Source organism: Larus michahellis, chromosome 1, assembly GCF_964199755.1.
Source record: "Larus michahellis chromosome 1, bLarMic1.1, whole genome shotgun sequence".
NCBI lineage: Eukaryota > Metazoa > Chordata > Aves > Charadriiformes > Laridae > Larus > Larus michahellis.
In genome coordinates this window covers 13,839,331-13,858,601 of record NC_133896.1, presented here as the reverse complement: position 1 = coordinate 13,858,601, position 19,271 = coordinate 13,839,331, and the positions used below count along the sequence as shown (strand labels likewise).

At 38.1% G+C, this 19,271-nt stretch overlaps 1 protein-coding gene across 3 annotated transcripts in view; it reads left to right on the top strand.

Moving 5' to 3' along the window:
• Window positions 1-19,271, top strand: part of RSBN1L (round spermatid basic protein 1 like) — a 55,590-nt gene that overhangs the window by 18,299 nt on the left and 18,020 nt on the right. For 2 of the 3 annotated variants that reach the window (XM_074600163.1, XM_074599291.1), the window contains one exon: window positions 10,649-11,292. In XM_074600163.1, the coding sequence (XP_074456264.1) occupies window positions 10,649-11,292 (644 nt within the window). The remainder of the gene's footprint in view (window positions 1-10,648; window positions 11,293-19,271) is intronic. The other variant, XM_074601052.1, reaches the window with a different exon arrangement.

Sequence of the window (19,271 nt, the reverse complement as noted above, 5' to 3'; positions counted from 1 at the left end):
CAAGAGTGCTGGACTCGAGCAGTCTCCCCTGTTGTCCAGGCAGGGTGAGACACTCAGTGCGCGCTGCTTTGGGATGGAGCAGGTGGCAGCTGGAGAGAGAGCTGTGCTCTAATGGCTTTGAAGTACGGGTCTGGAGCTTGAAGTCTGGACTTGTGGAACATCAGTGAAAAGTGAAAATCGAATCTTTTTCTACCACTGTTTGCAAAATCTATGCAGGTTAAAAGACTACCGTATGGTTATTGTTTTTTCAGTTGGAAGATGTCTGAAGGCTACGCGTACAAATTACGATAGACTGTGTGTAGCACATGTGCATGTATTATTTGGCACTTTTATTTTTATGGTGAAGACTGTGGAAATAATTGTAGTTTTTTACTTTATTTCAAAGACAAGGAATTCAAAGATAAGACTTCAGAGAGAATTGCAATGCTGTCACATTTATAGGAGCTCTTCCTTTGAGAACAGTGTTTCTACCTCCAGCTTATCACTGGTAAAGGTCATTGGGGAAGTTGCTAGGCTGGGTGCACACAAAATATTTTTCATTCACCTGTAATTGTATTGTATATGTGAAGTGGGTTTCAGTTCTAATTTCCATGGCACAGATTAATTAAAATACTGTGATAATCAGTTCAGAAAAGAGGTCTGGTTTTATGTGGGTTACTCTGCTGTCTTTCAAGTTTTTCCATAGCAGCGTGAAAAACGCTGGTAGAGGAGTGTTTTTGCTGCCTTTGCTGCTTGAAGTGGATAGCGTCATTGAATTAAGATGATTAAATCAGCATTTTTTCACCCTGTCGCGTATCTTAAGATCCAGACATGTGGAACTGCACAAAAAATTTTGTCCTGCATGGTTCCTTTTACAGATCCTTGTTCTCATGTGCAGACCTGTAACAGAAGACTTCTGTTCAGAATCATACCACCCCTGCCAGGTTTCTATCCTTGCTTTCAGTCTAGGTGGGATTTCTGTTGCATTTTTTTATTTTGGATATTGATTTATTCGCAAAGTCATGATTTAGAAGTAGGTAAGGAAGAACAGATTGCTGCTTTTAAAAATACTTTTATGAAATACATAAAATAGCTGATCTATAACTTTATGTATATATAGTTAATGTGGTATATATAAGGTAACTTAGGTGACCAGACTCCAGAGACTGTTTGCAGACTTTCTGTTTTCTGACTGCAGTAGAAGAATTAACTGAAAATATTTCGGAGCTTTGTATTTTTTATTCATCACTTTATAAATCTTTGCTTATCTTACAACATCCCATTGCGGCTTTTATAAGTGCAGTTTTTGGAAAGGGTATAGGAGGAAGCATATTAGGATCTTCCTGTGTGGCTCTGGTGGGTAAGAGATAGTTACCTTAATGAGCTAAACACAGTAGAAGTCAATGTATGTCCTTGTAGCAACTTTTATCACGCCTTGTGTTTGTATGCCTGGAAGTGTCCCTTTCTAAAAATCTTGAATAGCTTTTCTCAGGGTGGTTGTGACTATTCAACTTCCATGAGGGTTGAGACAACATAAAATAGGATTATTTGACGTATTGCAGGCTTGACTCTTCTGATGTTTAATATTCAAGCTTTCAAGCCTATAAATAGAGCAAGAGAGCTGTCAGTTCTCAGTTGTACGCCTGCTGTTTGGTTTGTTTCCTGGGCCATGTACTGAGGCACCTTGAAGTTATGTTTGTTTTCAGCACATGGTGTATTAGCCTTTCAACCTGTTGGCAGTTGATCTTGCTCGTTCTCCTTAATTGCGGAGTGACTGCATTTTGTGCCTGATCAGAATTCCATGTGCATGTTTGAACTCTATTAGGAAGTCCGTTTTTCTAATCCCTTTGAACTATTTTATTATATGTTTTTCATTAACTCATCAAGTTATTATATAAAATTATATTTATTCAAAATATATTAAAATAAAATTATAATACATGATGATATGTTAAAATCAAAATATAAAATTCTGTCAGTTAAAGATGTGGCTGGTACAAACTTGAGGATTTTTTGGGATCTGAAAGGCTTCTCATGGTTTTTCTTATGCAGGGTGGCTGTTGTTGTTTGTTTATTTGGGGTAGTTTTTTTTTTTTGCTACTGTAAGTGGCGGTGCCTCCAAGAACACTTGTACTCTCTACAACTGCATATTTTATTTATTTATTGGCTGGTGTGCGGTGTCTTGGCTGTTCCTGTTCTAAGCTATTTTTTAGTTGTTATGAACTTTAAACTCATTGGAAGATCCAGAATGACATTTCTGTGGCTTGAACTGGTATTTCTGTGTTGACTATTTAAAGATTTAGCCTGAAGAGCTGTAGCAGAGCTGAGTTGTCACAAACGTAAGAAAGAATGCTAGGAAATGCTTGAGTGGTGTCTGTCCATGTTGGACTATGGGAAGAAAGTGAAGATCATTAATTGTTGATTATTTCTTACCAATCCCCTTACTGGAGAGGACTAGGCAGAACTTATTGCAGTACTGCAGTAGGAGATGGCTGGTACGGGACCAAGCCAAAGACTTAAATAATGTTTTGTAGCTGATGACAGGAATAGCCAGGCTGGTCTCTCACTGCAGAACAAGTAGTATACCTGCAGCTGGTTGATATTACTATGATTTTTTTTTTTTTTTTGTGTGCTATAGAATGAGTAGTAAGATTCTGTGTTCCAGTACTATTGTTTAGTTGAAAAATCTAAGAAATGTGGTCCCTGTTTGGGCTTCTCTGTGTTGACGTTCTTTCCTCTGTGCTCCTGCCCCCTACCAAGTGCTCCTCGGCTCTGTTAAATTTCAGTAACTGAGCTCTCCTGAAGTGAGGAAGTGAAAACTGACTTTAATTACTGGCTGCTGTTAAAAATCCTTGTCCCTTCCTGCTACTAGCTGTCAGCTAGAAAACTGTAGGAAAAGAACAGTTTAATGTTGTTGTTAGTGTTGGTTTGTTTTGTTTTTAAACTTCTAAAGCTTCCTCCCTAGTAGTTTTGGGGGCTGTGACCTCAAAGTTGAGAAACACTGCTCTAGTTGAAACAACCGAATGAAGTAAAAACTTTGTGGCCTCTGCTTATGTGAAACTTCAGGTCAAATGATCTCATGGATAAAACACAACATAAAATAAACTTCATGTAACTTCTGAGATTTCTTATAAAAACTCACACTTGGAAGGAATCTGTAGTTACCAGAGTTCAGGCTGTCTAGCATCAGTTTAAATTACAAGTACGTATCATCTAGTGATAACAAAGCGTTGGCTTATTTGCATAAAATCTGAACAGTTTCAAATCTCAGTCCTGAGTAGTAGGCCCTGTGCTATGACAGGAATATTGTGGCACCAGAAGAAATATGTTTACTGAGTTACCCTGAGAGATCTACCTATCATGTAGATGTACGCAGTGGCAAAAGTATTAGTGGTACATAAGGCCTGACTTGCCCAGAAGATGTTTAAAAATTGTTTAGAGGTAGTTCTGTTATTGCTGAGTATGTGCAGGCATGAACAGAATTAACGCAGATTTCCATTCTTCTAATTTCTTTAAAAATACAATGCAGGTTTTATAACTCCATCCTTGTGCGTATATTGCTAGCCAAATAAGAGCAGAAGCAAAATTAAAACTTTGCAGTTCTTTCGTCTTTTATGCTCCAGTAAAGCGTGAGCCCAGTCTGCTTTTTAACATCAGATCAAGGGGAAAGGTCCTGTAAATGACTATGGGCGCTGAGGGTTTTTCTCCCTGACCCTGACGTTCCTCATTCTTGGAGTCGCAAAGTGGTTCTCTGACTCACCTTAACTGAAAGACTTTCTTTTTTATACAAGTGAAAATTATTACTTCTGTCTCATGTTTCTGAATCATGCAGTGGAAAAAGTTTTTTGTTTGTAGGTGTGTCAGTAGCTGTGCTTGTCTAAATGCATCTCAGAGCCCTTCAAAATGGCTACTGTCTTGGCTGAAATTAGATTGCAGCAGTTGCCTGTGTATGTATGTACACATCTTTATTGTGACTGCTGGTGAAGACTCTCCAAAACACTTGTCTTGAAGGTTTTGGGTGGTGAGTGTGTGCCTCAATAGTGACTACTTGAGAGGTGCAAGAGAGTTAGCTTTGCGTCAAGCACTGCGCCGCTGCTGCCAAATCTTGCTTAAAACAAAACTAGTTTGGATCTCTCAGTCTTACAGTATTTGTATCTGTATTTAGCCTTCTGGATTGCTTGCTTATATTTTCACCAAATTCTGTATCTCTTTTGTGAGGCAATGTGATTACTGCCCTAGGGAGACAGTTCTGGTGTCTGTTAGCCAAGTGTCAAAGCAGCACTATTGGGTTTGGAGGAAGCAACGCATTTTGCTTTAAAGTATTTTGATACAGGCAGCAGCAGAGTTACTGGATGAGTGTGTTTCTGCTTGTCTCTACAGCTAACACAAAAGAAGAATAAGATGAATGTACTTTGTTGGGCATTGCTGATAGCAATTCCAGTATTTCAGCAAACTAATTCCTTTTACTATTGAAGTTTTGTCAACTTCTGAGCAGCTTTCAACACCTGCTTCAGAGTGGATCTTTGAAATTCAGCAGAGCAGAAGCCTTAAGCTAGAAATGTGCCCTCTCCTTGTTCTCTGAAATAGAATTCAAGCTTTGCTGAGAAATACTACTTCTAGAAATCCGTTTTCCATTTTGTGTCTGTATTCCTCAGGAAAACTTTGGCTATACGCTAAAATAATTGAACACAAATATTCTAAAGTTGAGCGTGTGTTGATGTCCAGGCAGGATTGGGAACACGGACTGTACAGTGAGTGTGCGGGTGGTGCAGATGAAAGAAATTGTAGTCTGATCCGTATTACAGTTAAATTACTAGAGCGTTATCTTTTAAAAAGTAAGCTGAGAAATTGTATAACTTTAATATTAAATTTAAAAGTTCAGGCTTTTTGGTTAGGAAACTTCCTATTTAGGTTTGCTAGGAACAGGGTCCTATTTCATATATGTGGTAAGCAAGTGTGTGTGGGTTTTGTTGTGTGGTTTTTGTTTGGGTTTTTTTTTCCCCTTTAAAAATTCAGCCTTGTGCTTGCTGTTCAGCGTGAACAGATGAAGGTGTGGTGGGCAGCGTAGCTAAGCAGATCAAGTGGTTTGCTGCCACTGAGGAGGGGTGGGTTCTGCTGCTCCTCTCTGCGGGCTATCGATGGTCTCCGTACTCTAGTTTCTGTTTGACAGTGCTGTGACCCAATTCTGTTCATTAATTTAGCAGCAAAGTGAGTAGTTTCTGCTGAGACATTAAGTTAAGTCAATTTACTGTGCAATCAGATGAGCATCAGTCAGTACCAGGAGTGGTGTAGGACTGTGTGCCAGGAGCAGTGGCAGAGGAGAGTGGGGAGTTGGACTCTACCCATGTCTAGCAATGAGATCTTGGATTGCTCAGCTGTGTCACGTATCCAACATTTGAAGGCCAAACAAATAATTATGAATTTGACACTTCTCCAGTCTTTCAGTATTCAGTTTAACATTATATAATATAAATATAATTTTCTCTATGAAATACAGTGCCTGAAGTATACAAAAATAATTTTTTCTAACTGTCATTTGCTGCCAGTCTGAAAATGAAGTAGAATTCTTGACAGAATTTGTTTTGTGTATGCAGTAGCATAAATCTGTGTGAATTTGAAACAGGCTCAAACCAACTAATCAGTTTTTGAAGTTGTTATCTTTCAGTTTCTGCTTAAAGTGCTTTTAGAGAATTAAGTTTTACTCTTGTTGGTATGTAACTTTTAAAAAAGTCCTTGATTCTAGTAATGTTTTGTAAAAATCCTCTTTGGAATCCCCTTTCTCTTCTGAATTCTGTGTTTTAAGGCTTTTTTCCTCTCCAGTGGCATCAGTAGCTCACACCTTTGAAGAAGGGATTAATATTTTGTCTCCCAAGGATAGACAGCTCCCTGTTTTGATTTTTCTTTCTCTCTTCCCACTTGCAAGTAGATCTTCTGCTGTTTTGCTGTTATATAGCCTTTTGTTCCTTCAGTGATCGTTGCTTTCTTGGTTTCCAGGTGTTTCAGAATTAAAAATGGCCTCAATTCTATCCTTTTTGGTATATAGAGATCCAAGAAGTTCTGTGGAAGAGGAGACAGTTGCATTCAGAGATGAGAGGCTGCTAGCAAATATTTATTTGGTTCCAAATAGTGCGTGCCATTTTTGCACTCTCATGATTTGGGAAAGCATATACTGATGAACTTAAATAATTGATATACGTGTAAATCCACAACCCTTGTGGTCTGTGATCAAAAATAAAAACAGCCTGTATTATTAAAGTATATGTTTTTAAAGCTGAACAGAAAATTTATTTTCAAGCTGGAAGGAGGACTGTGTTGGATACCAGAAAAAGAATTATTTTTATCCTGTCGTTAAGAGCTTTTTTTCCCCCTTCCGAAGGTTTCATGGAGATGGTGTGAAAACAAACACAGAGAATGATAAATGTTCTTCACTTTAAAAATGTCTTGGTGTAATCCCTCTTAATAAGGTTTTGAGTGCTTATGTAGGTGCATACCGAGTTAACTCAAACATGTTCTTACAACCGTTTTTGCGTGCAAACCTTTTTGGATATGTTTATGTGAACTTCATGTAATTTTACACTCATTTATATTTCCTCTATCTGATGTTAATTGCGTGTTATGTTGTGATTTTTTGTTGTTTCTGTCTTAAAAGTACCACTGCTTTTGAGACCGTGGCTTTGCTCTTTTAAGTGCTGTTTACTGATGATTAGAACAGAATGGACTATTTCAGTTGCAAGGGAGCTACAACTATCATCTAGTCCAACTGTCTGACCAATTCAGGGCTGACCAAAAGTTAAAACATGTTGTTAAGGGCGTTGTCCAAATGCCTCTTAAATGCTGGCAGGCTTGGGGCATCGACTGCCTTTCTAGGGAAGCCTGTTTTGTAGTTCAGTAGTTTTGTAGCATTAAAAGTGTTGGGTTTTGGTTATGTGTGTGTTTTTTCGTGTTGGGTGGGGTTTTTTTGGTGGTGTTTTTTTTTTTTTTTTTTTTTTGCATAGGTGCATCTGTGAAATACATTGTGATGGATTAAAAAAACCAGCCACCACATATTACAGGAGGAGTCAAATTAAATTGATTGTTAGTAAAACTTCTTGGAAGATATAATCGAAGGCAGGGAATAGAACAGATTGAAAGGGGAAATCAGATGATCTTCGTTCTCGTACTGTAGCAATGGAAGTCAACAAATTTTGAGGTAGTTTTGCACAGATACAGGTTGATACCCATCTTTTATGTAAGTACTTTACATTTCAGTTAGTAATAATAGAATGTAATGTAATAGCTGTATGTCCAGCAGGGATGCATAGATGCTGTTCTTCAGTTGTCTTACAGTTTTGTTTGGTGGTAATAGACATGTTAAAAGTATGAAGAAGCAATTTGGGTCTTGCCATAGCAAATAGCTTCTTGCTTTAAACTCAGATGATGATGTATTTGTTGCCTGTTACGTTACTGCTGATTGAACCCCAGTGAAGATAAATTTACATCCTTTCCCTGCTGTGCATGAAGTTCCAGATCTGAGTAACTAGTGCCTACAAAAATCTGAGCTCCATTTGAGAACAAGTGAAGGGGGTTTGGTAGGTAACCCCTGCTTCCCTCTGCCTCACCTTGATGCAGCATTCGGTGCTATAATTCCCAATTTTCTCTGTTCAAACTAATGTAATATCCGGAAATGTTTGACTTCTTTATGATATCTGTCAGTATAACAATGACTTTTCATGTTTAGAGTGAAACAATTGTAAAATGGTAAGTTAAAGCATCTTTAAGAGTTTGAAATACCTGTAGACTCTTGGATGCTTTCTAGTTGTGTATTCCTGCAGTCAGGAGGAGGGGAAAAATTCTGTTCTGTAGTCCTTATTTTGAGGTTTGGATTGAGATTTCTAAGCCTATAATATGGAACTTCCCACTGTCATAAACCATTTATTTGGTTTTATATCCCCCCTGAATGGAACGGGTGCCAGAATGACACCCAAGATTTTTGCCAGGTGATGACGTTTCACTGACGTTCCCTGGCACCCCCAATGAACTATTTTTAAGACTCCTGTAAGGTTGAGGTAGTTGGTTGCACATGTGTTGCTGTTCTTTCTGGTCTTTCTATGCCCACTAGATTTAAAGACTCTTGGCAGAAAGAAGATGTTAACAAAGAAGCGGTGAATATTGCATCTACCAGATGAAGCAGTCCTGTTGCAGAGGCTCATGCTGGTTTTACATTAAACTTAGCCTAATAAAAGGACAGATTTTCATGAGGATACTATGTCTTTGGGCAGTTGAACTTGGTTAGCTAGAAGTGAAATTGTGCTCATAGAGCATGCTATGTTAAATCTGATTTGGGGTGAAGGGAGTCTTTGTAGCTCTTAACTGCAGATGACACCAAGCTGAGTGGTGCAGTTGACACTCCTGTGGGACAGGGTGCTGTCCAGAGGGACCTGGACAAACTCGGGAAGTGAGCCCTTGTGAACCGTATGAGGTTCAACAAGGCTAAGTGCAGGGTCCTGCACCTGAATTGGGGCAACCCCTGGTATTAATACAGGCTGGGAGATGAAGGGATTGAGAGCAGCCCTGTTGAGAAGGACTTAGGGGTACTGATGGATGAAAAGCTGGACGTGAGGCAGCAACGTGTGCTTGCAGCCCAGAAGGCCAGCTGCATCCTGGGCTATATCGAAAGAAGCGAGGCCAGCAGGTCGGGGGAAGTGATTCTGCCCCTCTACTTGGCTCTGGTGAGATCCCACCTGGAGTATTGTGTCCAGCTCTCAGCAGAGGAAAGACATGGGCCTGTTGGAACGGGTCCAGAAGAGGCCCATGAAGATGATCAGAGGGTTGGAGCACCTCTCTTGTGAGGACAGGCTGAGAGAGTTGGGGTTGTTCAGCCTGGGGAAGGCTCCAGGGAGACTTTCTTGCAGCCTTTCAGTAGTTAAAGGGGGGCTACAGGAAAGATGGGGACAAACATTTTAGCAGGCCCTGTTGCAATAAGATGAGTGGTAATGGTTTTAAATTAAAAGAGGGTAGATTCAGACTAGATAGAAGGAAGAAATTTTTTATAATGAAGGTGGTGAAACGCCGGAACAGGTTGCCGAGAGAGGTGGTAGTTGTCCCATCCCTGGAAACATTCAAGGTCAGGTTGGTCGGGGCTCTGAGCAACCTGATGTAGTTGAAGATGACCCAGCTTGTTGCAGGGGAGGTTGGACTTTAAAGGTCCCTTCCAGCCCAGACTACTCTATGATTCTATGAACTATGTGGATTAGGTTAAGAAATCCTAGAGCCCGCTTCCTTGTTTGGGCTAAATAAAAAATGAGTGACCCTCAGGGCACTTCTGTCCCCCTACAAGATGAGAAAATAGAAGCTAGAGAGATAACTAGCTTGCCTGCCTCCACTTCAGAAATCCCAAAGGTATGTAGCTGCTGTCACAAACCTCAAGAGGTTCAGAGGCAAGTGTCTTTATTACTCGTTCTCCTTTCCAGTATCTGCACCTTCCATATCCAAACCTCTTAATTGCAAGAATGTATGATTCCACACACCAGCAGTTGTAATCTAGTTGTGATTTTTTTTTTTTAAGGACTCCTATGAGTTACTTGGACTGAGGATTGCGAGCTGAAAATAGTCAACTCCAGCATAGTAGTGTAGAGACTGCCTAACTTAACTCTTGCGAATTTGAGATTACTTAGAAATTGTTGATTTCATTGCAAGACTAAACTTCTAAACTTCTGTATCTGAACCTGCTGATCTTGACTCGCTTGTGAATATAATTTTCTGCTATAACGTGCCCAGTAATTTGATTTATCAAATCGTGAAATGATTTCAACTGCTAGGCTTTAGGGCAGCGTAGTGACAGAAGCTTTTTTGGGTACCGTGTTTATTACTTGCAAAAAAACCCCTAAAGCGTTTGAAGAAAAACACTTTTTAAAATGAGAGAGAATGTTTACCTTGGGAATCATTTGAATGCCTTATCCCCCAGTGAGTACTTTTGGCTTTAGGCCGTAGCAGTTTGTTTTCAGTTCAGCTTGCGTATTATGTAAACTTGAAAATAGTTTCTGTTTTGTGAGGGTTTGGTCATTGGTTGTTTGGACTTTTTTGTTGTTGTTTGTTTTTGTTTGGGATTTTTGTTTGTTTGGTATAAATGATTTATTTTTGTTTCTAAGAAGTATGGGGTCAGTTTTTAGATGTTTCCACATGTATTTCTACAAAGTTTACTTAGTTCTGGAAGAATGACGGTCTAAAGCCATCTGGCAAGGTAGGTTCTGGCAGTGGCATCTTGTGAACAGCTTGCTGATGGTGGTTGATAGTCATTGGCCGTTTATAAACCCTTTGTTTGGCACCGTCTGTTGACAGCTGTCATATAATGTCTCTGAACTGTCTGGTATAGTAATTGCTGATGACCAGTTAAAGGGTATGATTAAGGATTGTGACTCATCATGAAAGCAGCCTTGGGAAACTTGTTTTTTTTTTTTGTGATTTCCTACTCCACCCCCTTGCCCCCCCCCCCAGTTTATTTGTCAGTCATAACGTGAACATGGCATATGTCTCTTACTACTTGTTTTCAGCAAGATACACATTGTGACCCTCTATATTGGTCTCTGGTCTTTGTGTGCCACAGTGATGGTTTTGTGAACTTTGAATCCTGATCTTTAAATACATATCTTTATATGAAGATACTTAAGAGATCTTTTTTTCCTCTCAACAGGTGGGAAGGAGAAACCAAAAACCAATGCAGAAGAGCTACAGATTAAAAAAGTTAAGAAGAAAAAGAAAAAGAAACATAAAGAGAATGAGAAGAAGAAGCGTCCAAAAATGTACAGCAAATCCATTCAGACCATCTGCTCAGGATTGGTTTCTGATATTGAGGATCAGGAAGCCAAAGGCATCATAGATGATCATCTTAAGGATTTCAGTGGGAAAAATATGGATCCCAAGAAGGACTGTGAGTCCAAGATACCAGAGAACAGTGAGTTTCCATTTGTCTCGTTAAAGGAGCCACGGGTTCAAAATAAACTCAAAAGGTTGGACACATTGGAGTTCAAACAGCTGATTCATATTGAGCACCAGCCTAACGGAGGTGCATCAGTTATCCATGCCTACAGTAATGAACTCTCCCACTTATCTCCTGTGGAGATGGAGAGATTTGCAGAAGAGTTTGTGGGTCTGGTTTTTAGTGAAAATGAAAACTGTGCAGCTTACTATGTAATGGGTATTGTTCATGGGGCAGCTACTTATTTACCTGACTTTTTAGACTACTTTTCGTTTAATTTTCCCAATTCACCAGTGAAAATGGAGATTTTGGGAAAGAAAGATATAGAGACAACGACTATGTCAAATTTTCATGCTCAGGTAAGAGGTTATACATTTTACTTTCTAAAGTCATATAATGGTTTCAAATGACTGTGAATGGGTTTTTATAGAATACGGTTACTATTAGCTTGTGCTGTGTGAATGATGCAGGAGACTAGAAACAAGGGAATTCTTTAAGTAATAAGTTAGTTCTGCAATATTAAAGATAAGGAGCCTATTAACTGAGACAAAGTTGGATTTTGTGTGGGAGAGGAAGTGTTTGCATGCATGTGTGTCTGTAGGTCTCTTTGGATTTGCTTCTGTAGCTGAAGCTTAACCGTGAGTTTTGGAGGGTTAAAATGGTTTAGCTGCGGCTATCTGGGTGTCTGAATTGTAGTTTGACTGTATGAACTTCTTTGTAAAAACCTGATATGGTTTAATGTGTTAGAACAATGTTATACATAAAACCTGTGTAGGGCAGAGTTAATTAGTTGCATTTGTAGTTTGAGGCTTCTAAATTTGTCCCTAAAGAGAACTTACGATGGTTAATGTAGATATTAATTTGATCCTTACCCCTTCGCATTTCCTCACAGGTAGTTGTATTCTCCTGAAAGCTGTTAAGTTGCATGGCAGAATGGCAGGCAGTTTTTGAATCTCCTTCTCTTTATTTTTTTTTTAAATTTTTATTTTCCAGAAAGACTGTCTGTATACTGTCTTAACAACAGCTATTGATTAAACATCACCTTTGCTATTTATTAACTTGCTGTAGAAGATACAGTACTGTTGCACATAAATTACTTATATTTCAGGTCTTTTAAGTCCAGGGAAAAAACATTTTTATCTTTCTTAGATTGCCACCTTGGTGATGCATGTAAAGCCCATACAGATACTCTGAAACAATTTATGAAGAAACTCAATTCTGTTTTTTGTTACATCAGCTTTAGCTCACAATTGCCTGTTTAACTCCCTATTTAGATGTTTTGTGGAACACCTTTGAACTATTTAGTCTTCACTTTTAGACAATTATGAAGAGTTCAGTTGTAAGTTATACTGTCATCTTTTCGATGAAAACCATGCTTTTGTCGTCTTGGTTATATAAGCATTTGGATGGAATACTATTGCATTGTTGACAAATTTCAGGTGTTTGTTATCCTCAAGGATATGCAGAACTGAAGTGTTGCTGCAAGAGAATATTTGCAGTGCTGGTTAAGAAAACTTCCACTGCCATGGAATATGAATGTTCTATGAAATATATTAACTAATTTTTTTCAGTATGTAAGCTGAATCATAACTTTAACAGTAAAAATCGCAGAATATATTATGGGCAGCTACCCAGAACTGCCCTGTCTTAGGTCATTTTGTATAAAAAAGCTGTATCTGTCCTTGTAAGCATGTTCTTTAAGTCCAACCTATTGTCTTGGGCAGCATTAATGTAAGCATAGCTGTGTACTAGTATATGCCCTAAAGAAATAGTTAAGCCAAAATTTTATTTTTGTCAATTATTATGGAGTTATGTTACTGACAGGATGGATTAATTTGGTATTACGATGGTACCATCAATATCTGTACTTAAATTAGTCCTGTGGTCGTTGGTTTTAAGATTATAACTTCCCATTTTTCTGTAAGTGAAGGAGGAACAGAGAGAGAATGTAGTAGATGAAAGAAGCCAAACTGTATCACTACAGCATTCAAACGGTCAACTTTATGGGCGGTTTTCTAATCCGTATTTTACTTGGCTGGAGGTTTAGTTCTGATATCTTCATTTATTTTCTCTGTTTTTCAGTTGGTGTTTATAGCATTTAATCACTTGTAAGAGTTTGCTTGACAGAAAATGCTTGGCTCCTTGTATTTTTGCTAATATGAAGAATTTAGTGTGTATAAATACTGTATACAGGCGAACACCAGACTTACCCATATCATCTTCTGTGCAGCGTCGCTATTTCCTGGAGTATTTCAGTCAGTGTCTTGGTTTTTTGTCTTATTCTGGCTGCTTATTTTGTCTTACTCAGGTGATCTGCTAGATTTGAAAGGTTGTTAGCTTAGTGTTCTCCTTTCTGACTGGGGCCAGTATCAAAGATGTCTAGGAAGGAGTATGAGAGTCTAGTAGCCATAGCGATCCTGTGTCAGAGTGCTCGTCCCCCAGGGATGTGCCAGGAGCTTTTTGAATCTGAGAGTTGTACATTTTGTGGTTTTAGCCTTCAGCTGTGGGGTTTTTTTGTGTGTAAATTTCTGATTTGTTAGTTACCTCTCTTTTTCCATTTTCTACCTCTGTCTATCTTTATAAAAGGTACTAAATGATTGCATAATTTGCTATGTTTTGTGCAGATTGATTATATTCTCCTGCCTCGTTGAGTTCTAAAGGGATTCTAATGTGCGGTTGCAGAATATTTCAATGACACTTTAAATGTAGTTTTCAGTTCCTACGTTGGAAAAGCTCTGTGCTGCTCTGTTCCCTGTTGTCCTGAGCTGCCTGAGTGATGTCCAGCAGATGTTGCGTAGTCTCAGTTGAGAGGCGATCACTTGCTGATGTTTAAGTAGGAGCTTAGTTTTATCAAGTCTGCTTTGAGTACCTCTACCTTCCTTAGTTTTAAGACACTTCGGTATTGCTTTGCTAATCTTATCTAAAACACTGAAATGAGGCTCACTTTAGTACATGAGGTTTTTTTGCTTGATTTTGAGAACTCATTGTAGCACATGTAATCAGTCTATGACAAATGTAAATATTTTAAAAGATCTAAAAAAGTATTAAAAAAATAATCAAAATGACAGATGAGCTAAGCCTGAAATGGAAAGTATTATAGAGTATTTTATCAGAGTTTTTATTTCTCAAGTTGGTTCTTTCAGTACTACTCAATAAGTTTCCACCTCCTGTTTTGCGGCAGATGAATTTTCTTGGTTTTAACTAATGCATATTTTAAAGTCACTGAGCTCTATGGAAAGAGGCAGATTCCACAGTAAATTCTGTTGGCGAGATCAAAACTGTTGGAGTCTTCCTAAGTCTAATGGAAAGTCTGCATCTGTTGAGTAATTTACTTAATTTTCCACAATTGTAGAGTTGAAAATGAACTCCTCTCCACGTCCCATCATACATGTGTCAGACAGAAGTAATACAGTTTTCACTTATGATTAAAAGTGGGCAGAAGCTTTTGAGATTAGTTAGAGCAGGCACAGGAGACTTTGTGTTGTAACTGGTTCTGTCTCATCAGAATTAGCTTTTAAATTTTGGGGGGCGGGGAATTGGGGAGTTTGTCATCACCTACCTTGGGCCTGTGTTTAAGTAGTCCTTAATTCTTAATTTTTTAGGTTAGTGGAACAGCTCTGTTTCTGTGAACTGTCTGTAAGGCTTATTCAGACTGTTTCTATAATTGGGCAAAATGGAATTAGTCTGGGCGTCCTTGTAGCCAGTAAGTCACTCTTTTTCAGGTGGTGGAAAACTGTCTGCTGTGTGTATATCCCTGGGCTCCATTGTTTGTGTAGGTAGCAACAGCTGCATCAGTTACCTGACAGCTCTGAATCTCACTTGTCAGGCTCCTCTGAAGATTTCAAAGAATGTAAATAATCAGCTTTTGCCACCTATTTGCAGCTTGCATCACTTCAGTTAAGCTATTTAGTGCTGGTGAGGCAAATGCCTCTAATACTTTCAAGACGTTACTGTGTCCTCATGCTGGCCAAGCCTAAATTCTTATTGCCTTGCTGAAACACCAAAGTGCATGCTTTGTGTTTAACTATAACAGTGCGTAGTGGATTAACTTTACTGTGCTTCAGTCTTCCCCCAGAGGCACCTTCTTAGCGCAGGTGAAGTTAAATGCTGAGCAATGCCAAACAATTCCTGTGCTTCAAGGCATGAGTGACTAATTTTTAAGCTCCATCTGACAAATGCTTGTCTGATGTGTTTGCTGGAGATCTCTAAGTGATTCCACACTTCCCAAAGCAATCCGTTAACAGGCTTTTTTTCTTGTTTGTCTTAATCTTATTGGACTCCTGCCAGTCCTTTTATTCTGGTCTTCAGTGGACAAGGCAAACAGTTTATGTTTTTCTCTGTATTTGAACATTGCTCAAGGGCTCTTCCCCGCCCCCTTCCCTACATGAAGTAATTTGAGTTATTTCAGTCTGCCATTACACGTTATACCCTTATTGGTCTTACTGCTCCCCCCTCATGCTCTCTTCAGTCATCCTTATTTTTATTAAAATACAGTACTGAAAATGGATAGCGTCTGCCTGGTGTATTGTCAAATAATATGAGAAGATTGCATCAAGCATCTTGCATGTTATTGCTCTTCGTATCTATTCCTGCCTTTTTCAGAGCAGTTTGTGATCTGCTGTAGCAGCAGTTCCTGTTAAGCGAGTTACTTCCCTTTTCATGTTTATGCAGTTAAATTAATTATATATCTGAATGTAGTTCTTCGCTTTTATTCAAATTGAACTATATCCTGTGTACTCAGATCCCTTTTCCAGTTTTATCAAAGACCTTGTTGGTTTTTCTGTAGTAGGCTTGCAGCTTTGTTACCTGCAGGTTTAATAAGCACACCTTGTGTTCAAAGGAAAGATCCTTGCTGCGTGCCACAAAATTGGTCCTTTCATATTGACAGTTATGTGAACACAGACAAATTTAAAACTGCCCACCGTTTGCTGTTACTAGACCATGTTTCTGTAGTAGTTTTGGGAACATAATGCAAATGTCAAATGTCAAGGTGTGTACTGGTCCTCTGAAAAAAAGCCTATCCTGTCAAAAAAAGAAAGGTTAGTTTGGCTTGATTGGGGTTTTTTTGTTGTTTGTTTGTTGTTTGTTTGTTTGTTTTTTTGACATGCCCATATCTATTAGCTTTTACCATCTTATTTTCTGGGTGGGTCAGACAGGTGTATCCACTAACTGCTTTTTCTGGAAATTGAAATTAAGGTAAATTGTCTCTAACTCTTCTCTGTCTTGCTTCTCTTGACACCTGTTTCTTTAAGATGGTATGTTTATCTTCCAGCTTTGAAGAATCTGTTTTGTGCCTTGAGTTCTTGATGATTTATTAAAGCTTTGTTTCTTTTTAGCTTACTACCTTCCTACTGCAGAGTATGTGAGGATACTCATCATTGGGCCTACTCAGTTTAGGAAAAGTCGCTTGTATTTTACGCTGCTCAGTATGCAATGAGACAAATTGTCAGAGCCATCCAGCACATGTTGCTGCTAAAAGACAATGTCCTCCTTGCTGCTTTCCTCCCAGGTGTGTGTTCTCGTGCCAAGCTGTGATGCTTCTTGAACTGGTGAGCCAGTTCATTTTATTAATCCAGCAGAAAACTGATTCCCGAGTCATTGGTTTTATTTCTGAGTTAGCAAATTATATTAGTTTGCCATCACAGCAATAGCTCAAGGATGGGTGTGGGACTACACAATCAGCCCCATGCCATAGCAGCAGGCAGTTTGCTTCTTCATAGAAATATTTTTTGTTGGTTTTTTTACCAGTCTGAAGAAACTTATTCCATGTTGTGGATGTTAACTGTGAGGGACACTGGATATTCAGATAGTATAAAAAGTAACGTAAGTATTTTAGAGGAAGAAAGGCAATGGTAACAATAGTTCATGTTTGTGTTGTGACTTTTCAAATGAGCGGTTGTCCTGACTTGTTGAAGTTCTGCGCACAGAGCTTTTCATTCCAGTTCTCTTTTAGCACCTTTTAATATTATCTTCTCTTTGCCCTCCTCCTTGTTTAGCTCTTAAAAGTTTATCTTTTGCAGAGAGGTTTTTGCTGCTTACTTCTTTTCTAATTTGTGAAATCCTGCTTGAAAATACTCATTCTTCTAGTATTTGAGGAGAATTGCTGAAATATTTTTCTTTAAAGAAAATCTGAAATAATTGGTTAGTGTTTCATTTTCTTATCATTAAAGATTTGTACAGTGTCTCTTTCCATATATTGTGGTGTTTTCTTGTATTCTGGAGAGAATTCTTTATATTGGAACTATGTTTCTCTTCATTCGTGTTTAGTAGCTTTCAGTAGAATTTTGCTTTCAATAGAATTCTCTTCTTGCTTTTAAGCACTCTGAATGTTTCGTTAGTTATTAAAAAGTAGTAATGGTTTTTAGCAACTGCTTGCTGGTCTCTTTATTTTTTTTTTTTTCTTTTTCATCCTTCTGGATGATGAAAAATTGAATTTTAGCTCTGTTAAACTGTATGTATTACCCAGTTCTTCTTCTATCAAATAATCTGTAAGACTGTGTAAGAGACTTTTTTGATAGATGATGGCAGCCTATTGTCTTCTAAGCAAAAAGTTTTTTCGCTTACTGAAGAACATTGAACAAAGAATCAGTTCACGTGGAATGACATTAAATAAGTATGTGTTGCAGATTTTCTGTTTTCCACTTAGAAAATAGTTACCTTTCCAGATTGCTTCTTGACAGTTTCAGCCAATAAATGAGAAATGACAGTCGTATGTTGCTCTTTTGGGTCACATATTCTGTATTAAGAAAAAACAAACCTAAACAAAAGGCTAGAGGTTTGTACTGGCAGCTGGTACAGGATCTGAGACTGAGCCTTGTCATAGATCTTCCTGAGCTACAAGAGCGTAATAGCTGCTTTGCTTTCACAAGATCGTTTTCCATTAAGGTATCTAATTGATGCTAGTCTTAAAACATTATTTTTTTTTTTAATTCTTAATTAACTGCTTCACTGTTATTGTGGCAAGGGAATTAAGAATAATATGTCATCTTGCTTTTAAAAATGTCTGTCCATCTGTCACATTATTTGAGGATTTCAGCTGCAGGGTGGACCATGTGAAGTGATACCCCAAAACACCCACCCCACCAAAAAAACCACCAAAACCAAAAAAAACACAAAAACCCCAACAAACCAAAAATAAAGTAGTATGAAGTACATACGGTTTAACAGTAAAAAAAAAAAAAAAAAAAGTAACCAAGTAGACTTGCAAGTATTTTTAAACTCAGCAATTCTGGTGAATATTTGTTGAGTGAAATTTTGATGATTCGGTATCAGTTCCTATTTGGAACTGAAAATATACATAAGCTTTTAAGGATTTGAAAAGAGTTGGCAAGGAGCAGAAAGCCTTTTGGGCTCTTTTTGAAAAGGTACCAAATAAAAAAGAACGCTACATTGCCTCTTGATGACTATAGTGTTTGAGAGAACAGATTTAGAGGAGTAAACAGCAAATGTGAAGCTGGATGTTTTCGTTTCTGAAATACAAATGTGTAAGTCCATTGCTTGTGCACTTGGGTAGTGAAATGGAAACCCACTATTCCCTCTGATCTCCCAGCATATTTTTATGGTGATTTAATGTTTTTGGGGTTTTTTGTTGGTCTTTGGTGGAGCTTTCTTTGTGGGTTTCTTGAAATTATTTTGGGTTCGGTGGGTTTGGATTTTTTTGGTTTTGTTCTATGAGGATGGCTTTTCCAGACTTCCTGGCTTTAAAGCTGAACAACTGAAACAAATTTAAACCTTTAAAATTCTCATAGGAGAATGTTAGAACTTCAACTGAAAAAAGAAACAACAACAAACTGTACTATATTAAGAATAGGAATTCAGTTGTGACTTGCCCCAGTTTACATTTTTTTTTAAATTAATTTTTTAAATGCTTGGTTTCTCTGGACTGTTCCTTCCAGTTTGTGGCTTTTTCAGGCAGAAAATGGAAACTTCTTTAACATACAGTGTCTAAAGTGTTTCCTATTTGTAGGATGAAAATGCTCAAATATATTGTTGTTGGTATTGTGTGTGTGTATATATATTCAGATTTAGTCTTCAGTTTCTTTTAGACACCAAGACACTTATGCCAAATTATTTGCTTTTTAGAACTCCTTACTTAAAATTGAGCAAGTTACACTAAAAAAAATCAGTTGATGCCATACAAGTCACATAAGCAGATAATTCTCAAGTTTTACTAGTTCTGAATTCAGTGGTGTTTTTACTGTCATAATTTTCCATTACCTTGATTGAAGAGAATGACACTGCCTCCTTTTGTGTGTTTTTAAGGTACATACTTCAAATTTAAGCCACAAGAGGAGAAAGAAGTTAGGCTATGTCACATTTATTCAGTTACATATTTCTA